General features: G+C 37.1%; 1 protein-coding gene across 13 annotated transcripts in view; it reads right to left on the bottom strand.

Annotated features, from left to right (window-relative positions):
* The window catches only part of PTPRK (protein tyrosine phosphatase receptor type K), a 554,769-nt gene that overhangs the window by 72,452 nt on the left and 459,088 nt on the right, over nt 1-23,229 (bottom strand). For all 13 annotated transcript variants that reach the window (XM_032407893.1, XM_032407895.1, XM_032407898.1 and 10 more), the window contains exon 13: nt 22,462-22,498. In XM_032407893.1, the coding sequence (XP_032263784.1) occupies nt 22,462-22,498 (37 nt within the window). The remainder of the gene's footprint in view (nt 1-22,461; nt 22,499-23,229) is intronic.

Genomic DNA, 23,229 nt, shown 5'->3' with positions numbered 1-23,229 from the left:
AGAAATTTAGAAAAAAATATATTTTAAAATCCGATGTGGAAGCCCAAGATAGGAAATCAATGAGAGGGCAGACACAGTAGCTGAAGCAGTGATAGGGGACCCAAGCCTCTGACTTCATCTTGCCCCACATCCGTAAAACCCCTCGTCCCACCGGAGTTGCAGTCAGGAAACCTAGATGCTGACCGATGATCTGGCTATGGTCACACTGCTGGTTCAAAGAACCCAGGTCACCTGATTCCACACCCGGTAGATTTTCTTTTCACACCACAGCTAAAAATATGGTTCCTGCCCTCTTAAACTTTGCACTTTGTCTGTAAAGAAAATTAAGTGTACAAAATAATACACATTGTGTGACATTAATGCTATATACATACTACAGAGTAACTGCTGCCCATTCAGGAGAGGGGGGATGGTTCAGGAAAGGACGATGCTCAAGAGAAATTGGTGATCTCAAGGTCTGTAAAATTTCTGAATGTCCTCTGTAAGAACAGATTATGGCAATTACCTTTTATTTGGGGGTGGGTGGGTAGAGGGCAGCTCATGAGAAAAAGCCAAGTAACCAATACCTCAGTTCCATTTTTTTTTTAAAGATTTTATTTATTTATTTGAGAGAGCGAGAATGAGAGACAGAGAACATGAGAGGGAGGAGGGTCAGAGGGAGAAGCAGACTCCCCGCCAAGCAAGGGAGCCCAACGGGGGACTCGATCCCGGGACTCCAGGACCATGACCTGAGCCGAAGGCAGTTGCCCAACCAACTGAGCCACCCAGGCGCCTTCAGTTCCATTTTTAAAATTACCTATGCTCCTATCCCCCAATCCCCCATCCCCCAAATGTTTCTGTAATCAAATTGGGCTTTGCCTCCTTTTTTCTTCCTTCATCTTTTCCTGTATCTTTCAGTTTGTAAATTTTGAACTAAGTAGCTTAAGAAACATAAGAATTTAAAATGGCAAAGACAAATTTCTACTTTCCCTATAAGAAAAGGATCTGGCCAGTTGGTCTAGTAACCTGTCTGAATCATCGTCCTTTCTCACTCTCATGCCTGGCCTTTTTCTCTACCCTCAGCCAGTGTTAGGACTCACAGGTGGGACAAGTTACTAACTGCACTTGTGTCAGGCTCGGCTGAACGACAGTCTACCAGCAGTCACAAGAACAAGGACTTCCTGTGGAAGGCAGGTGTTATTTGAACGGTCCAATTGTTTCTGGTTCATTGCACCTGCTATGATCTCTCAAAATCCTGCCTGATTTTGACCTCTGACCTGTTCCTAATTTCCAGCTTCTGCACCAAGCAGACTACGGAGCCTTCTTCTGGTTGCTGCCTCTTGCCCCCAGACTACTCTTAAGTTCTGCCTCCAGCTTAATCTTCCTTCCAAGGCAAGGCTGGTTGGCTCCTGTCCCACCCTACCCCCTGCTTCTGGATTCTGTGCAGTGTTTGTCAGCCTCCTTGTGGTTTTCCTCCTCTGGCTTCTGGTTCTGTATGAGGGGTCATACGGCTTCCCACAAGCTTCCCCAATCATCTAATTCAGTTAATAGGAGATTTGCTATTTTGTTAAAGGTCTGTAAAGGCCAAGCTCTGATAGCTTCATCAAGTCATACTTCTAGGAGACTAGGAGAGTAATTCTAAACTCTCATTATAATCCAAGAAATTCTCAACCAAACATATGGGGGGCATTCACAGTGTCTGACTTGCCTAGAAACTGATTGTAACCAGATTTTTTAAAAAAATCAACATCAGACATGAACAGTCAATTAAACTCTCAGAGTGAAACCATTCACCTCTTTAAGAGGATGAATAGATGCAATAATTCAGGTTTCCAAGGGTTGAAAGGTTTGGTGGGTCTACACTTTGTTTTTGTTTTTAAAGTATCAATCCCATGAAGAAAGGAGTCGGTCCGTAATATCTGTCACAGATGGCGGTTTGGTTACTGAAAGAACATGAGCAGCAGTGAGGTTCATCATGTGAAGACAAAAGCACACTCAGGACGTATTGCCTGGACCCGGGACCAGATCTTATTCCCTGGGAGGATAAATATTCTTTAAAAGATTAATTTTGATAACCCCTGGGTATACCTGTATTAGTTCTAAGCTATGTGATCTTCCCAGGGAAAAAGCAGTGAAGTTTTTACGTCAGAACAACGGATGGGAATGTGGGTGAAGACAACATGGGCTTTTGGGAAGTGAGGGGGGGCAGTATATGTGGAGACCTCAGAAGAAGAATGAGCACATTGTTAGTATTTCTAAATTGTTTCCAGTTGTTCCTAGTCCCTGAAAAGCACTCCTGATTTGCGTACATAAGGGCACCATTGGGGCCTGGTGCAGACGCCAGAGCTGCGCTCTTCATTTCAAAGTGGATTTTGTTGGGCAGTGTCTGGAGATCCTGAGGCACAGTGGATGGATAAATTGTGGTGGAAGGTAGCAGTTGCTGAAGTCAGATTTAGAGTATGAAAATCTAACTGACAAATCTCCTTCCAAGGATTTTAGTACTATGTTCAAACTTCACGAGATCACAGCTATCTTCACAATGTTCACCTTGCCAGATTTTCTGCGGATTTTAGAACAGCATATGTATGCTATTATTGCATGAAGACAAATTTTCATTTTACTGACACACAGATGTAGAAGTTAAGTGAAATGGTGGTTTTACATTTAATGGAAAATTATGTATTATTAAGGTAAAGTTGGTGAGGAAAGGTCAATTTCACCAGTCAGGAAAGGTTTTGTATGCAATACTGGTTCTGATTAGGGTCCTATGGGGGCCTCTGAGGCTCTGAATGCCTCAGGGATCACACATCTTCATAGAAATGTAAGTGTTCCTGTACACTTAGGACCAGCTCCTTGAGTGAAGACCAGGCCTCCAGTACAAGCTATGTCCTGGTCAATAACTGTATAGACAGGGTAACTTGACCATTCTCAAAATGATGTTATCCATACTATGTTTTTTATACAAAGGGCAGTACATTAAAAAAAAAAATCAGCAGAAAGAACTATATGCACAGCTAAGGCAATGAGAGTCTAAACGCACCTCCTTATAGAGAAAGGCAGGGAAGGCAGCTCAGCTTGTTTTCGGAAATAATCTAGCAACGTCATAGAAAGCTATAACCTACGTTCAAACTGATAACTGATTTTTGATGAGCAGCATATCAACCAAAGTGCTTAGTATGAGCTTCCCTTTGATAAAGGGAATCATTAAGATCTTCATCAAAGAAATATATATGCATGTTTAAATTCTCATACTTGCATGTTTAACGAACAGGTTGTATTCATTCACACATTCATTCGTTCATGCAGTCAGTACAAAGATATTAAATATCCAGAGCACTGTAAAGTTGACGAGTCAGGGGAGAGACGGACACAAACAGAAAAAAGGGTTCTGAGTTCTGTGAAACCTGCAGTCTCCACAGATCCTAAAACAGGCCATCAACAATGTTTTACCACACTTAAGTGTTAGCAGTTTCAATGGTTAAAACTGTTAAAGTTTTATATTTTAGAATTTCTCTTTGGAGAATCAAACAGTTGTGTCAGATGCTATTTCTGTTTTGTTTTTAATTTGAATGAAAAGGGCTGGGAAATCAGAAGATAAGCAAAATATGCTGACAGAGAGCTGAACCGGAGTATTTATTTAAGTCTTTAATACATACTTGTGGATTAACTGAGTGAAATGTTTACATCAAGATGGCATACCCCGAAAAACTTGTTAAAGAAGCCCTATCTGAAGGAATACTGTGTTTCAGAGCTGTGTGAGCCACGTGAGAAAGACACACCAGCAAAGAGAGAGATGCAAGTGGGAAAGACAGGAAGATTTTGAAATGACTGAATGTTGTTCGTGTCGGTTGAAGAAAATTCAGGGGCTTCTCATTTTCTGCTGCTTAAAAAGCTATCCTCCCACTCAAAGGACATTACTGATTAAGAACAATTATATTCTTTTTACGAAACATTACCAAATCCTTCAGTGAGTGGTTTTTACCAATATCAATCTGACACATGACGGCAACATGGTAATGATATAATATAAGGAAATCCAGATGTTCACTCTATAATTTGCCACTTGAAGATATACTTATTGAAATGGGTCATGCCCAAGTGTGGCATGTCTGGGTTCTGTTTTAGGGACTAAAAAAAGTATCCTAAGATCTGTGCTCATAAAAACTCCTCAGGAATATTTTTCTTGGAGGAACCAAATAGAGACAAATGTCAAAAATAAGCACTAGTGTTGAAGATTAAATTCTATGACGGCGGTTCTCGGGAGGGCAGATAGTGACCTCCAGAGGCATCTAGAAAATGCGTGGGGAGATTTTGGTCTCCCAGTGATTAGAATTGAGGCTCTATTATATTTAAGGCTGGGAGAGGTAGGCAAGGCAGTCTGCATTAATAGTTGTTTCACTTGCAGAGTCTGAGAATCGCAGCAGAGTATTCCTTGTATCTTCACGTAGTTGTGTCCAATCATTTAGGTAAGGAGGTACGCATTATTTGAAGTTATTTCCTTTAGCTCTTTTTTATATTAAGGTCAGAAACTTTATTACTTTAAATTATTTTAAATGATGTATGTTGGTACATTGAGTGGATTTTCTTTCACGAGGGTGAAGGTCTTACAAAATAGTTCTATGTGGGGACTGCCAGAGTGCGGAACCTCTGTTCCACAATCACGCCTCAAAATGTGAACAGGCACAGACAACCAAAGGGAGTCCAAGGGCTGTGGGAGGAAGAACCCAACAAAACTACCGAGTTTTACAAGTTTGATAATCCGTGGGGGTCACAGCCTGCTCCTGGGAGTAGCTGCATCTGGGACATCTTTGGAGACAAATACTTAACCCTTTAGATAGCCAAACGGTAAGATGACTGCTTGCAACATAATTACTTACAGAGGGAACACTAACTTTATGGGTAAGAAATGATTACAAAAAAAAAAAAAGATTTAAGACAAGTGATAGTTGTTATCCATAGACAAGAGAAAAGTTTCTTCACTGGAAAATGGGAAGACCATGGAAAAGCAATGAGGGGGTGAGTACCTAAGGGCAGTAAACACCTCTTCTTCATCTTAGTACTCTTGAGACTGTTTATCCCTCATGCACCACATGACGAGGATGTAATAAAATGTTGAAATACATATGGGAAATAAAGAATTAACAAAATGGCAAAAAAACAGATACATCCCCAAATTATAGGGGATCCTTGAAAAGGACTACCAATCATCCCTGATTTTTTTTTGAAAGTAAAAGTAAATGACCGGAATTCTTTCAGTCTCCTTCCTAACTCATTCTTTTATTTGTGCTTGGAAGGGAGTCTTATTCCCATGCCACCACCTCCCCCACCCTTTTATTCTGGACTAATCAGATTTTTCTACCTTCTTTCAGCAAGCGGCAGTCCTGTATATTTGATCACTAGAGCTACTCCTCTGTCCTGATAGATCCTTTTTGAGAGGCATAAGAGATGTTATATACTAAGTCATTTAAGTCATTCCAGATAAAGACTGAATTAATTTACATCTCGGGAAAATTTGAAACTGGAGTATCCTATCCTGAGGTCCCTCTACTTCCTGCAGAAAAGTTAATTTAGGTCATTTTCCGATACCCTGCATGATGAGCAACTGTTCCTGTGAACAGATCCAAATAAAAGCATGATGCAAATGTGGGGCAAATCAGCCCTCAGAGAGGGTTATCTGACTGAGGCTCCAGAGTTCTCAGAGCCTCCTGGAACCTTTGCCTATCAAGGTTTAAGAATGTATATCTTCAAATAATACTTAGAAAATCAAATTGAGGTTTTCTTATTCATATAACACTTAAATTTTAGGAAGTCTAGCATAATTAGGATTTTACTCCATATTTATTTCAATGGAGTCTTTATTTAGATAAAGAAAAACAAAGAACAGGTAGTTATATTTTTAATTATCTACAAAAATCATTTTAGCACCATTTTGCTCAATACATATCTAGTGATCATGACAACAGATTGTGCTAGGGAGATGAGCACATCACTGGTTACTTGGTCAATTCTAAAACTGAATTCCTCTGAAACTAAAACAGAAGTAATCAGTAGTTTAGCAATATGCAATATTCTTCTATTTTCTCTGCAATCTATCACTTTAGATGGCTGTATATATTGTGGTGAACTCTTTCTTCTTTAAGATTTTTACAATTGAGAATAAAACTAAAATTTTTGTTTCACAAAAAATTTCCATGTGGTTTTAACACTGATTTCCAAAACCATATGTTCTTTATCAACAAACAGGATATACAGCTTAGAGGTTTCCCAGCAATGTTTCCCAGACAGCATTATATTGAACACTGAAAAAAGACTTCCATCAAAACATCTGGTAAACAGAAGTCAAACTGAACTTAAGTGGCAATGTGCGTATTTTTATAACTTTTTTTTCCCACTTGGTTATATATCTTAAAAGAGAGTTAACTATTTTTTTTCCAGCAGAAATTTAAAATACTAATGTACTTTATGGATTTTTTATGATTGTTGCAGCATCAATCTTGTCATTTTGCAAAGTGTTGAGGGAATTTTTCAATTAACTACTTTAAAAGAAGTTCTCTTAGGAGTGAATTTAAAAATACTTTCCACATTTGCCTCTGGCTTTCTTAATGAATTCCAACTTATTCCTCTGGCTACTCATGCCTTCTTCCATTTTGATTATTTTTTTGATACATCTTGTTTGTTTTTAAAGAATAAAAAGCACAGTCCTTTCATAACATCTAGGGATGCTGCACTTCTCAATGTAAGAAAGTCTAAAGAATTCTGAAATCAGAGACTGTCGGAGATTAATAAAAGTTATCAGAAACCAAAACGATTTAGAATCTGTAACAGCTCAGGAATTGTGATAGAACCGCTGTGTACTTAAAGATATTCCAAACCAAATGAAAGCACTTTCAGGCTTTCCCTAAGCATCGGACTTCAATACAAGCAAGAGCTTGGAATGTTTGTTAATTTTTCATTCATTGACTTGAAACAGAATGCTACCTATAAATTGAATACTTGACTACATTCAAGCGATCATCTCTTCATTCTTTTTTTTTTTTTTAAGATTTTATTTATTTATTTGAGAGAGAGAGAATGAGAGACAGTGAGCACGAGAGGAAGAGGGTCAGAGGGAGAAGCAGACTCCCTGCCAAGCAGGGAGCCCAATGCGGGACTCGATCCCGGGACTCCAGGATCACGACCTGAGCTGAAGGCAGTCGCTTAACCAACTGAGCCACCCAGGCGCCCCATCATCTCTTCATTCTTTATGGGACAGTTTTAAAGATTTTATTTATTTTTATTTGAGAGAGAGAGAATGAGAGAGAGCGAGTACATGAGAGGGGGGAGGGTCAGAAGGAGAAGCAGACTCCCTGCCAAGCAGGGAGCCCGATGCGGGACTCGATCCAGGGACTCCAGGATCATGACCTGAGCCGAAGGCAGTCGCTTAACCAACTGAGCCACCCAGGCGCCCTATGGGACAGTTTTAAAACACATGGTGGTATGATTATGTCAATCATTTAAGAATAAAATATAATAAAATGTTAACCATATTTACCCATTAGATAAGCAAAATCTTAAAAGAGTGGTATCAATTAGTAGTGATAAGGATTGGAGAAACAAGCATTCTATTATATTGCTTGAAACGTAAATCTGTATAATACTTTTTGATTATAATTTGGCTGTAGTTATTTTAAAAGATGTTTACATCACATGACTTAGAAACATTGCTTTTAGAAACTTATCCTATAACAAAGAACGTAACGATCTTTGCCAAGGATGTTTCTTCCATTACTGCATGTAATAGCAAGGAACACGAACAGCCTTAAATGTCTACCAAAAGAAGAAGGACTAAACACACATTCATACAGTGGAATATCTGTTTTAAGTTAAAAAAATGAAAGTTAAAAAAATGAAAGCCCTAAACTATTACTTTAGGATGATTGCAATTTCAAAGATCTGTATATTTTTAATATATAGGTAGAAATACAGATACACCTCAATGATCATAAGTAAGTCTGAAAAAGATCCCACATGAGGTAAATGTATAAAATTTTTACAATACAGCATTAGATTAGTGATTCGTTTTATAAAATCTGAACCAAAAAGCCAACATAATTTTCACACAAGAATATACTTGCTTAATGGAGGTTATTAGCAAATTCTAAATTATAGCAGATCTATAACACAGACTGTAAATATTCCCCCAAAATGAAAAGGGAAGCATCCTACTTCCAAGAATACATCTTGGCAGAGTTGAGGAATCTACACGAGGAGGAGGATAGTTCATGATTGAAGACAGATGTGGCCAATGACTATTTTTGCCCCAAACTGCTCTGCAGAGTAACTGCATACAGGTGCCATGCCCTCCATCCCACAACTATCTTTCTTGGAGTTCAATATCTGGCCTAGAGCCTGACAGAGAATGAGCACACAAAATAAATACATTCTGAATGGATGACCAAATTTCCAATGTTTAGCAGCTGGTGAAATTATTAGGTATAGGAAATTAAGCAATGGACAAAGATGTATTTAAGGGATGACTATTGTTCACCATGATGATGTGAAATTTAAATTAAAAAAACCCAATCACACACCAGTAAAGTAGCTGTTACCATTACCACTTCCGAAAAAGTGATGTGGCAGGAAAGCCTAGAGCATAGCCTGAATTATATGCGGTGATGTCCCAGCTACATATTCCTCAGGACCTTTAATTTTCTTTCTTCCTTATCTCTGTACAAAAATTCTCCAATTCTAGTTTTTATACACTGTTAGACCACCAACAATGAACCATGTTTACTCTAAACTATCTACCATAGCGGCTAAACTCGTCAGAAAGATAACTGGCCAATACAAAGAAGCTTTCTATAAAGGAGTCAGACCCGAGATGATGATTATGGAAGTGAGCAAAGGAAAAGTTTTACTAGTACAGTGAAGCCCTCCCTCAAAAGCATAGCCCAGTTAGATTTTCATCTGGGAAATAATAGCAGCAAATAGGCCAGGAAAGTAGGAGGTATACAAGTATGGGTGGTTTCCTCAAAAGCAAAGACTTGAGATCTTTACGAGGCACAGATGCAAAGCTGGGTGTAGTAAATAACAGCAGCTAGTAATCAGAACATCGTCTTTCTGAATTTGCAATATGGAAGCACAGCTGCATACACAAACAGCTATCAGGAAGAGGAGCATTGTTTTAAAAGGATGATTTGTGTGTACTTAAGGGTCAGTGATACTCAAACTGTGAACTACTACCAAGGATATACAAAAATGTGGTGGCTATCACTGTCCCCTCCATCATATTTACAAGCGGATGAATTTCTGTATTTCCTTAAAGAATGAAGTAGGAATGACAATCTCTTTGCCACTAAATTCAGCAGAAGCTCTTGAATAAAAGAGAAAAAAAATTGTAAGAAGTGAACAAGATTCCAAATTTTGAAGCTCAGTTGAGATCCTTGTCAAAACAGGAGATAGATCTAGAACTATTTAGATGTTTGGGTGACAGCATCCACTTTCTGTATTTAAAATGAAAACACACTAAACTATATATGTGCTCAAGTATGTGACTTTTTTTTTATATCTCATTTTCACAAAACCTGAGAAATTTTTATTTTTAAAAGAAATTAGAATTTCTCCATAGTTTTTAAAAGGGTAATAGGGGCTACATAATTTACTTGAGAAAACTGATCACAAAAAATACTAATCGAAAAGTTCAACACATAAATTCAAAAATATGTCATTTACTATCTTTTCCTCCTATCAATCACACATAGTGGTCACTGCTTATTCAAGAAAGATCCAATTAACTTTCTACTCTAATGCCATGTATTAAATCAGAGAGATAATCTTTAAAGTAATCCACATTTCATTAAAAATTGAATAGAATGCATAATATCAGACACTTAACTGATAGAGGATAAAGAATACTTTGTCTACTATGGAGTAAAAATCATAAACCAATCCTCTAAAACACATTTGCCGAGTGTTATAATAAGGCCAAACTGGATTTTAATCTTTTTTTTCCCTCCAATAGGATAAAAATGTAGGAAAAAAGAGAGGCAGAACTCTTGTTACCATAATATCACAATAAAGCTCATGTAATCCTTCCCATGTGGGGATTCACTCTGAAGACCTGTTTTTAATTGCTAAGAATAAAAATACTTTAAGTTTTCTGTAATTTAGCATTTACCTTCTTCAAAATCAAAAGATTAAAATAGGGAATCTGTACCACCGCTGTATAAAGATAGTAATAACATCAACATATATATATATATATACACACACACGTGTGAGTGTGTCTGTCTCTCCATATATATGTATATACAACATGTGGGGTGTTTTTAGAAAGGCTGCAACTTCAACACTGCTTGGAAAACTCCTCACCTACATAGCCAAGTTCACTGTTTATAAATTTTGCTTCCCACACAACTGTAGGACATAATTCAGCTGAATTTCTGCCACGTAACAAGGATCTCCTTCGCTTCAGTTTCCAATAACCTGTTCCTTATTTTCTTCTGAGCCCTTCCTGGCAGAGACTTTAAACGTTCATATTCCTACTAACAGTCTGTTAAAGGCAATCTAGGCTTTTTCTATCATGCTCTTCAAAATTTTTCCAAGCCTCTGCCCACTGCCCGATTCCAAAGTCTCACAGCACTTACAGGTGCTAAAATCTGCAATAGTAACTTTTCACGATGAAACAAATTACCACAAATTTGTGGGTTAAAACAACACAAATTCATTATCTTACATTTTTAGAGGTCAGAAGTCCTACATGAGACTTGCAGGACTAAAATTAAGGTGTTGGCTGGTCTGTGTTCCTCCTGGAGGCTCAAGGGGGAAAATGGTTTCTTTGTCTTTTCCATCTTCCCGAGGCCATTTGCATTCCTTGTCTCAGGGCCCCTTTCTCGCTCTGCAATGCACATCATTCCCAATCCTTGCTTCTGTCCTCACATACCTTCCCTGATTCTGACCCTCCCCCCTCCCGTTTATAAGATCCCTCATGATGACACTAAGTCTAGCTGGACAATCCAGACTAATTTCCCCATCTCAAGATCCTTAACTCAATACATCTGCAAAATTTCTTTTGCCATGTAAGGTAATCTGGAGATTAGAACATGGACATCTTTAGGGAGCCCATTATTCCGCCTACCACAGAGCCCCAAACCAAGAATGACTATGAGTTACAAATCACTTATCTATTTAATACAATATGATTCTCTAGAAATGATAACAGGTTCCATTTTGATTGACAGCTTGAACAAAGGGATCGTGGGGAGAGATAATCCTATCACCAGATGTTTTGCCATCTTTGCTCTGTCAGATAAGGTTGTTTTTACCCTTCCTCATAAATGTTTCTGGAATGTTCTAGGAGTAGCAAGGTGACTTCATTCTCTTCAGTGACTGACACAATAGTCTAGAATTAAAGGTAATAATTAAGACTTTGCTGTTGATATTGTTTGAGTGAAACTCTAAATTATAAAATTCTCCCCGATAAAGTATTAACATCCTCAGTTTGATGCTATCAGTATACATTCCCAAATAAACATCTCTGAATTCTTCTTAATCACATGAGAGAAATGATTACTATAATGAACTTCTGGTAATCCTATTGCCTCGGCTGACATGAAGATGGGGCCTGAACATATATTGGTATTTAAGCTGGTGATTCTAGACAGGCAGTGTGGAATAAGTGTGCTATATTGAAAAAAGTACAAGGGGTTGGTTTCTGTGCCTACACTTTCAACGATCTATTCCACTTTGGAAATCAAATCCTAAATAAAATCAGTTTTCTCATCCATAAATGAGGGCATGATTCAGATCAGGGATTCCAAACTTTTCAGTGTAAACTCATTTTGTAAAACAAATACTAAATGGAATATATTTTATTAATATAAGTTTGTAAGTTCAAATTTACTTACCAATACCATTTCCATTATTTATAAAACCAATCAGTAAAAACAGAAAAACCATTCAGTGTTAAATTTGAAATCAAGGGTTATGAGTGGTAGCTGCAGTATGTTAGGGACCTATTTATTTTCATATTCTTTTGGTTGCACATAATCAATATCTGCATTTGCAAATGACACTATCGCTTTAGTTACTCATTTTGCAATTTCAAGATATACTTAAAAGCAGAGGCAGAGGAGAAGTTTTATTTTTACATCTTTTCAGAAATAAAGAAACTTAACAGCAAACCTTAAGGGAAGATATTAGGTAATATATTCTGCATATAGCAGATTGGTGTATATAAGGATTTTTTTCAGTTTTAAAAGTAGTTTATTACAAACGTAGAGTAAATGCTCTTGAAGTCCCTACAGTGCTTACAAAATAAACTAGGAATATCTTTGTAATATGTAATTGCTAAAAATGATAAAATAATAAATAAATATAATAATTAGATAAAGTTCAATTGGCTTCTTAAGACAGAGATTAGAATTTATCACTTGCCAGAAATTTCCTATCTGTAACCTTTGCTGTTTTTGAAAACTCCCCACTGCTTTAGTAGAATACTTGTGTAAGACACATACTTATATTACACATACAATTTATATTGTATTTTTTCTAGTCTTTAACTTTTCTCAAGCCTGTTATACGTGTCATGAATTGTACCATAAGCTTTTAAAAGTCAGGGGTTTGTATATCACGTGCTTCCTCTATTTATAGTAATGAAAATACTTTCTACCCAGTGGGGGGGGTGGGTGGGTAAAAATTTACTTTTTAAACTTATTTTCCTTATAAAAAAAGTAAAAAATAATATAAGAAATAATGAAATTAATAACTCAGGCAAAACTTTCCTTTCTACATTTTGTCCATTCTAAGAGTATAGTCCAGCTTAGATGGAGGGGAAGCAAGAGCTGACTGGAATACTAAGAGGGCAAGAATTTTATTCATATTAATTTTTTCTTTTTCTGTAGAAGAATAAAACACTTCAAAATTATTTCTAAATTATGCCAATTAAATAAACATGTAGTAGAAAAAAACTGTTATATCTTCAGGGCATTCAAAAGTAGAACACTTCTGGACAACAATATTCATTCATTCATTCATTCATCCATCTATCCATTCCAAAGAGATTGACCACATTTATATTAAATATCAGGCACAGATAAAACAAATATAGACAGATTATCACCTCTAGCCTTGTAAACCTTACAGCCCATGCAGACGATTCTTCATTCTAAGAGATTTCTGAATAATAAAAATTTTGGACAATTTCATTAGACTTTGATTCCATTAAGGAATACTACATTTTTATTCAACTCTAGTTTTTTTTTTTTTTATTAACATATAATGTATTATTTGTTTCAGAGGTACAGGTCTGTTATTCATCAGTCTTACACAATTCACAGTGCTCACCATAGCCCATACCCTCCCCAACGTCCATCACCCAGCCACTCCAACCCTCCCACCCCCCACCACTCCAGCAACCCTCAGTTTGTTTTCTGAGATTAAGAGTCTCTTATGTTTTGTCTCCCTCTCTGGTTTCATCTTGTTTCATTTTCCCCTCCCTTCCCCTATGATCCTCTGTCTTGTTTCTCAAATTCCTCATATCAGTGAGATCATATGATAATTATCTTTCTCTAATTGACTTATTTCGCTTAGCATAATACCCTCTAGTTCCATCCACATTGTTGCAAATGGCAAGATTTCATTTTTTTGATGGCTGCATAATATTCCATTGGATATATATACCACATCTTCTTTATCCATTCATCTGTCATTGGACATCTAGGCTCTTTCCATAGTTTGGCTACTGTAGACATTGCTGCTATAAACATTGGGGTGCAGGTGCCCCTTCAGATCACTACATTTGTATCTTTGGGGTAAATACCCAGTAGTGCAATTGCTGGGTCATAGGGTAGCTCTATTTTCAACTTTTTGAGGAACCTCCATACTGTTTTCCAAAGTGGCTGCACCAGCTTGCCTTCCCACCAACAGTGTAGGAGGTTCCCCTTTCTCCGCATCCCCGCCAGTATCTGTCGTTTCCTGACTTGTTAATTTTAGCCATTCTGACTAGTGTGAGGTGATATCTCATTGCAACTCTAGTTTTTCAAAAACAAAAGGATATCTTTGTTTCCCAAACATGTTTAAAAATCTATTAGCTATTAATTTTTTAGTAACTTTTTCTCTATGAAAAAAAGAAAAAAAGGATTTACAATGATAAGGCCTTTGACAAAGCACCAGGAAATGCCGGTGTCTAACAGAGGTTAGTTCCAAGCCATGAACCACTGATTTAAGCTTTATTAAAATTGTACTTGTTCCCAGCTTGGTTTCACTTAGATATGCTTTCATTTCTCTCAGGCTGTAGTCTATTACTCTATTACTAATATATTTTTTTTTTGTAATTTCCTCCCTTCCGAGTTCAAGAAAAATGTAACCCGAAATCAGATTAATTTCTGAAAGCTAGTACACAGATCTAATAGGAGGAATGAGGCACACTCTTCCCTTGCAGGAGAAAGCAAGAGCACTTAGGCATTCAGACGAAAAACAAAGTTATTCTCAAGGATTACAGTTTGTCAGAAGAGTTGGCAGTTTTTTTGAAAGCCTATTCTATCCTTGGGACCAAGAAAAGCTACACCCCCACCCAGAGTTTCTTAATGGCCAGACTAAACTACCATAGTTGACCTCCGTTACTATCAGCTTAAAACAGGGGCATAAAAGAATCCGACATTTCTTCCTGATGCTTTAACATTTTCATCAAATGTAGCTGGCAAAACAAAGCAGAGTAGTACAATTAAAAAAACGTAAAGTTAGGATTTTAGACCCTGAAGCCCAATTAAATATATTTTTTCTTTAGACCTCACCCCTGCTTTCAATCTACCCTCTACCTCAGGTGTGAGCTCTCTAAGAGATAAGGCACAGAAGTGCATTTTAAGAGCTGAGATTTAGTCGTACTCAAGTTCAAATTCCTCTGTGGTAAATATGGTGGGAATGGATTCAGTCAAGTATCTTCTACACACATGGTACAACCAACTGGAGCTTCCATGGTTTTACTGCAGCTTCTTGACAGACTAAGTGTTCTTTTTCTTCCCATGTTTGCTTTTTCTGAATGTCTAATCACTTAAAAAGGCACTTTTATCCATCTGCACACTCAAAGAAAAGGGCATAAAGAAAGATTTGACAAAAGCGCCATGAGACAAAATTAAGGTTATGAAAGTGCTTAAAAAAATCCTACTTTTTTTCCAGCAATTAGGGAATAGGCAGCAAAAGAGGGAAGAAAGAAAAAAAGTAAATTAAAATATTACCAATGTTTGCATATTCTAATTATATATTTTGAATAAAATCTTTCATGCACATCTACTCTTTCTTTCTTTTTTTTTTTTTTTTAAAGATTTTATTTATTTATTTGAGAGAGAGAGGGAAATAGCATGAGAGGGGAGAGGGTCAGAAGGAGAAGCAGGCTCCCCGCTGAGCTGGGAGCCTGACGTGGGACTCGATCCCAGGACTCTGGGATCATGACCTGAGCCGAAGGCAGTCGCTTAACCAACTGAGCCACCCAGGCGCCCTCATGCACACCTACTCTTTCATGACAACTGAATTTTTCTTAATATTGGAATGCATGTTTAAAATGCACACTAGCAATGAAGTCAAGATATTTCTGAGGAATCAGGGAAGACTGCATATCATTGTTTAAAATAAGCAGTATTCTGAGTTAATAATCATCTGATTTAGACCATTCCCTGGACACGGATAAATAAAATGAATTAAACCCACCTTACAGGCATCCTTCACAATCACATGTCAACTTAGGTTTATCAAAAGAATGAATAAACTGCTAATAAGTAAATGGATGAATGCAAATATGCATGCCTTAGCTTTTGGAATTCCCCTTTTTCCACAGTTTCTGGTGAAACTGTCTGGGTTCCTTCTTTCTAGCTCTCTCGGAAGGCCAGTAAGGATGTGTTCCTGGTATTCTAGAGTGACACCTAAAAGGAATTCCCTATTTATTTTTTAAAGATTTTATTTACTTATTTTAGAGAGAGCGAGTGCGTGGGCGTGCACGCGCAGGGGAAGGGGCAGAGGGAGAGAGAGAGAGAGAGAATCTCAAGCAGACCCCACATAGACCATGGAGCCCGACCAGGGCTCAATCTCACGACCCTGAGATCATGACCTGAGTCAAAATCAAGAGCTGGACGCTTAACTGACTGAGCCACCCAGTCGCCCAGGGAATTCCTTATTTTTTAAATGCCATTGGTAATGATTAGGTTATATGGATTTTAGGTGCTTTCTTGCAATCACTGTATGAAATAATTTGTCCTTGACGTATCACATTGGACCCAAACCACTATTTTTAAAGATATTATTCCCAAGGTAAAATAAAAATCTAACATCAGCTCAGACACTATTTGCTGCAGGGAACAGATTACCCACAAGTAGTGATTTCCATAAAGACTTTTTTTTTTCGGGGTGCCTGGGTGGCTCAGTCAGTTAAGCGGCTGCCTTCAGCTCAGGTCATGATCCTGGAGTCCCAGGATCGAGCCCCGCATTGGGCTCCCCGCTCAGCAGGGAGTCTGCTTCTCCTTCTGACGCTCCCCCCTCTCGTGCTCTCTCTCTCTCACTCTCTTTCTCAAATAAATAAATAAAATCTTTAAAAACAAGTGTTTTAAAAAAAAGACTTTTGTTTTTTCAAACATAAATATCTGGGGTTAAGGAGTTCTAGCAATGGGTAATTCAAAAGCTCAGAGCTGTTTGGGCTTGGAGTTGGCTTATTTGTTTTCCTTGACTTTCCCTTCTTTTTAGCCAGTTTTGCTCTCAATTTTAATATCACAACTAATATCACAACTTTACAAAACAATGCCCCAAGATAAGAAAGATGGGTTGAAGATTGTTCTTGCCATCTCTCTTCTATAAATCAGAAAGGAACCAATTTGTTAGAACACCCGACAGAAGACAGATCCTTAGATCTCCCTGACCAAAACGGAGTGACATACACAACCTAAAGCAATCACTGGCCAGGTGCATGGGATTTGTTTGGATCAGCGGTTCTCAAAGTGTGGTCCCCGGAGCATCAGCATCAGCAGTAAACTTGTTAGAAATGCACATTCTTGGGCCCCTCCCCAGGCCTATGATACAGAAGCTCTGGAGTTAAGGACCAGCAATCTCCTTAACAAGGCCTCCAGATGATTCTACTAACGCTGAAGTTTGAGGGCTGCTGATTTGAACCCATCTGATTCATCCCCTCAGTCTGAGCTCACCTTTCTTGAGCAGCTAAGGACACATTCTCCTCAAGGTTTTTGCACGTGTTCCTTCTGCCTTGTGTGATCTTTCCCCACAGGGGTTACTGCCTCGTGTCCTTGACCTTACCAGGGAGTCTTTCTCTAATCACTGTATGTGAAATAGTTATGGCCTAGACACGTGCCCCAGAATTTCCATCCCCCCCCCATTACTGCTTCATCTCTCTCCAAAGAAGGTATCACCATCTGACATATCACATATTTATTTTGTCTGGTCTGTTTCCTCTACTGGAATTTAAGTTCCACGGAAGTAAGGTCTTTCTTCTCTTTATTTCACTGCTTTATCCCCAGGGCCTAGAACATTGTGTGGTAATTTATAGGCCTTAAGTAAATACTTGCTAAATGAGATCCCCAGGGCCTAGAACATTGTGTGGTAATTTACAGGCATTAAATAAATACTTGCTAAATGAATGATTAGAATACTGATATCCAAATGAAATTGGAAGAAGTCAAAGAATGGCTAATGGGTAGACAAACAACAGTCTGCCAAAGCAAACTATTTACAAATGGAGATTTGGAATAAAATCCATTCGTGACTTGGGAATTTAAGCGTTTGTCATAATATAAAATAGAGCCTTATTTTATTAACTTAAAGTAAACCCCTCCTTTTTACCTTAAATGCTATGTTAAAATAAATTTACATATATTGCACATTTTTATGTTCTACCAAATGTGATGGCTTTTATCAGTGGAAATGTGACTTTTTTTTGGGAAAATAAACAGATTCAAACAACACAGAAACTTGCATTAAAATTAAATTTTAAATAACCAGTTTTCTTTCAAAAATCCAGAAATTCAGATGAGGGAGAAATTGCACACAGCCAAAATAGTTTCAAAATATAAGCTACTTATATAAACAGATTAAAACACTTTCAATTTCTCAAACTGTTGGTTTTCTTTTTCAGTTTTATTTTAAGGAAATACTCAATATTTGGATTTCTTATCCATACTTGCTTTACACTGAGAATAATTTTATGTAAATGAATAAATACACGGGTCCATAAATGATTTTTTATACAGAGAGAAAATTTTAAATGACATAACATACTAAATATTATTGAACAAGAGAAAATAAAAATTCAATTGAAATGCATCTTTTGTTAATTGATTTATTTATTTTTATATTTTTATTTATTTATTTGAGAGAGAGACAGCCAGAGAGCGAGCACAAGCAGGGGGAACAGCAGAGGGAGAGGGAGAAGCAGGAGCAGGGAGCCCAATGTAGGACTCCATCCCAGGACCCTGGGATCATCACCTGAGCTGAAGGCAGACACTGAACTGACTGAGCCACCCGGACCCCCCTCTTGTTAGTTTAATATGGATACAGCATATTTCCAGAAGTACTTTTTGAAAATTCTTTGGGTAAATTTTGTTATAATTTATGTAATATTTGCATAAATTGGTATGTTTAAATCTTACCATAGAGGTGCTACTCATGAAGAAAATTTCTTTAAGAAAGGAATAGTTATTGCACTATAAATTATTTATGGCAACAAAGCACAAGATCTTAGCTACTAATCTGCAAATAATTGTGTGTGCATGTGTGTGTGTGTGTATATATGGATTTAGAGCACTGTTATAAATTATATGTAAAAGGGCAGAGAGTAAACTACATTAAACAGCCTAAAACACTTTCTTTTCAGTAGAGGTTAGAGAGACTTGCATCTAAGCATGCTGAGAGTGCAAGCTGCATGGTGTTCCCACCTCACTGCACAAGTGACTTCCCAGTGTTGTCCTTCCTCCTTGATGTACCACAAAAATCTTTCCCGAAACTTACTCTCCTTAAACTGCTTTTCCAAGATACAGCTGGTTAAAGTCCTTTTCATAGGTCTGCAACAATTCTAGTTTGGGGTCTGCTATTTTATAAATGGAATGACTTTCATGTTTCTCATGATAATTTAGATCAGCCCATCCATTTCATTCCTGACACATGGCTTCTCAATGACTTCTTACCTACACACGAGTCAGAGGGCAGCACCACTGATCTTAACTGCAATGTACACAACTTCCAAAACACCTCTTCTCTTGTCTCATAACATGTGTTCACACCACTCTTCATTTTAGACATTATAACCTTGATTATTTACTTCATACTTTTTTTAATGATCAAGCCAATGTCTATTTCCTCTTTATGTGTTGGGCATCATAAGGAATGAGTTCCAGTAAGGCAGGAAACAATATATACTGGAAATTTTTTAGAACAATTCTCACATGTCAAAAAATTTTCAAAATCATCGTGCTACTCTAGTATGTATGCTAATTGTTCTTGGCTTTTATATTCTCTCACATTCCCATAAGAATTTTCAGTCCCCTAAATTAGTACAGTGCACACATTTTTTATTTTTAAAGTAGGCTCCACACCCAATGTGGGACTTGAACTCACAACCCTGAGATCAAGAGTCACATACATGTTCTACCAACTGAGCCAGCCAGGGACCTCTACATACATTTTAAGTATACAGTTTAACGGGTTTTTACCTGTGTGTATTCTTATGATAATACTGAACCATTCCTTGCCCAGAAGGTTCCTTCATGCCTCTTCCTCAGTCAATATGGTTATGCCATTTTGACTATTAAGTCTGTCTTCAACATGTTCTGTGAAAAACTTATTTATTTTCATACCAAAAAATTTATTCCAAAGCTGACTAATACTTGAATGGTGTTAGTGCAAAATGTAGTCAGGCAATAAATTGATTTTAAACTAAAAAGTGTGGTTTTTCATAAATGGAAAAATGCTAAATGTTCAGAGAAGGAATTAAATTAAAAAAACCTACTTTTTTCCAAGTAATCTCTATCACAGAAATTCAGTTTTGTTTTTATACATATTTCTTTCATAACTACATAACACAAATTACACCCTTATCCAGCTTTGATTTCCATGGTGTCAGTTACCCAGGGTCAACTGTGGTCCAGAAACATGATCCACTTTCTGACTTATTGTCAGAAGGTCAGTAGTAGCCTACTATCGTTCACCTCACTTCATCTCATCAAAGAGGCTTTATCAAAGCCACATCATCACAAGAATAAGAAGGGTGAGTACAGTAAGATATTTTGAGAAAAAGAGAGGGGTCACAGTCACATAACTTTTGTTACAGTATATTGTTATAACTATTCTACTTTATAATGATATTGTTGATAATCTCTTACTGTGCTTATTTTATAAATTAAACTTTATCATAAGTATGCACGGGCAGGAAAAACGATAGTGTATATATAGGGTTTGGTACTGTCTGTGGTTTCAAGTATCCACTGGGGGTCTTGGAATGTATCCTCCACAGACATGGGTGGACTACAGTATGTCCTTCTGAGGTAAGGTACACAATGATTGCAATAATTATGATGGTGATAAAAATGGCAATTAACTTTTATGTAATAGTCACAATATGCCAGGCATTATTGAAGCATTTCATATACATAAACTATTTTATTCCTCACAATAACAGTAAGAGAAGGGTATTCTAATATTATTATTTTGAGGATGATGGGTAAATGATTTGCCAACACTAAAGTGAGGGGCAAAGTCAGGATTTGAACCCAGATAGTCCAGGGCCAGAGTCCTTTTCTCTCACTCATTAAGCCACACTGTCAGACTGAGGTTCAGAAAAATAGCAGGGATAGGTTACTAGACACAGCAGAAACTACCACAAATGAACTCTTTCTTACTACCTCTTGGTTTCTGGCAGATATTGTATGCCACATGGTAAGTTCAATTACCATAATCTCACCTCCCCTACAGTCTAAATATCATGTGATATTCATCATTATAATTTTACATGTATTGAGATAGGGATAAAATGACATTTAAACAGCTTGTGTAAATGCAAATAATTCAATAACCAAATAAGAAAATTTAAAATTTTAGTATCATTTATAGCTTTCTTTTCTCAGCTATAGATATGTAGAATGACCATATCTAAAGAGCTTCTTGGAGGATGATGCAAGACCATTTTGTATATCTGGCTCTATTTAAATCTGGAAAAACATAGGTGATATATATCTAAATGTCTTCTGCCATTATCTTCTAAAAATTTCAGCTCTAATTTTTTGATCTACAAGCTAAGCTTTTAAAATAAAATAAATGCCTATCCATTATACGTTTATCTGTATATATTTTCTCATCCAGTCATTAAGGATTGCTTAATTTTTAAAATTACGAGGAATCTTAGTATTTGAATTGAAAAAAAAGGTGTGTTTTTTTTCTCTTCTGTGAAGCTTTTTTTATTTATTACTTCTCATGAGTCAAGGGAAAAGTCTTTCTTTATTGTCTTTACAAATCATGAGTAAAACACAAATGCTTAATTGAGCAGATTGATGATTAAGTGGAGAAAAATGATGAAAGGAAAGATGCCAGCACAAACAGAATATGGCCATTCATTTCTACCCCAAATGAATCAACTACTGCTCATGAATGTGGGTTTAATACTAATTTTGGCAGAAACTACCCAGAGCACCAACCCTCTGCGGAGTCCCACGTCTGCACGGGGACAGCTTTTTCCTGTTTCTTTTGCTAGAATACACCAAATAGCTCTCTCTCTCATTGGCACAAAGAACTCTTAAATGGACTATAAACATAGTGAATGCAGGAGACTTTCTCACACCTGAACTCCAAATACCCATTCAAAGATGAAAATGTTTCCCCCTAAAGAAACTAGGCAACTAAGCTATAATATGCAATGTCAGCAGGATTACCCTGGTCATCAGCCATCACAGATCTAATTTCTTGGCATCAACTGGATTAAAACAATTTTTTTAAGTTAAAAAAAAAAAAAGGTAAAGTAGCTTCAACTGAATTGTATGACTCATGAAGATAAGGAGCGGTCTCCACATCTCTGCTCTTACATATGCACAGACTAGCTCAGTTCCTATTTATGTCTGATTGTCTACCACAGAAAGTAACAGAGGTTTTTAAACAAGCAACTTGCTATTTTGAGCTGATAGTGCTGAGCTTTTCCTAATATATTGGTTGATCAGCAACATAAGACCTTTCAGACACTAAATGGCAGAAATAAGCCCTTCCAAGGTTTTCTAAATCCTTCCTATCCTCATAACAGGATTCCTCCAGTCAAGTACTAGAGGATAAAAGTAGCACCCCATTAGGTGCTAAAGACACCCAAGTGAGTCAGAGAACTTGGCTGGCAGTTTAACTGGGCCCTACTACAAATACTCTGTAATAGAAGTGCCACATTTAATTAGCCCTGAAGCAGGGAACAAAGCTCTTTCATTTTAGAAAGCTGGAGAATGGAATCTCAAGGAAAAAAAAAAAAAAAGGCAAACCTCTTACCTTTTGTAGCAATTCGTACGCACTGGGTTTTAGTTTCCTGATGGAGTGAAACATGAAAGAGAACAGTCAGTGTATAGACAATGTTTCCTATTTCATAATCCCGGCTTATAAATGAGGTTTATGAAGAGCAGAACTGCAATATCAAGGAAACTTTTTTATTTAAAAAATAAAAATAAAAATAAAAATCTGAAGTAAGAACTTTTAAAAATGTTTCAGTATTTTCTAAAAATTCAGATGTCTGTTTTCATCTTATAATCAAACAGGCTCTCTTGTCTGGGACAAATAGTAAAAGCACTGTATTTGTACTTATCATACTTTTTAAACAATTAGAAAGAAAAATGTATTTGCAAAGCTAATACAAATCAGACCCAGACACCAACTTCATTCTCACCACACAGCTGTAGACTCAGACCAAAGCTGAACATCCCATACTCTCACTTGGATCCCAGCACGACTATCGAGCTAAATGACAGTAGTGAGAGAGATCATCCAAAAGTTGCATCACAGCTGTAGTATGATTCATCTGTTCTTTTTTTCTTTTTTAACTTTGCTGTTAGGGGTTAAAGATTCTCATTGGGACTATTTTCCTACTCTTGCTAGACAGATGGAATTGAGGAAGGATAAGTTGAAAGGGGAAAGGACAAAGATCATTTCAGGTTCTTTTTTCCTTTCCTTTCCTTTTCTTTCTTTCTTTCTTTCTTTCTTTCTTTCCTTCCTTCCTTCCTTCCTTCCTTCCTTCCTTCCTTCCTTCCTTCCTTCCTTCCTTCC

The sequence above is a fragment of the Phoca vitulina genome, unplaced genomic scaffold (assembly GCF_004348235.1).
Source record: "Phoca vitulina isolate PV1807 unplaced genomic scaffold, GSC_HSeal_1.0 scaffold9, whole genome shotgun sequence".
NCBI lineage: Eukaryota > Metazoa > Chordata > Mammalia > Carnivora > Phocidae > Phoca > Phoca vitulina.
This window is presented reverse-complemented; position numbering and strand designations above follow the sequence as displayed.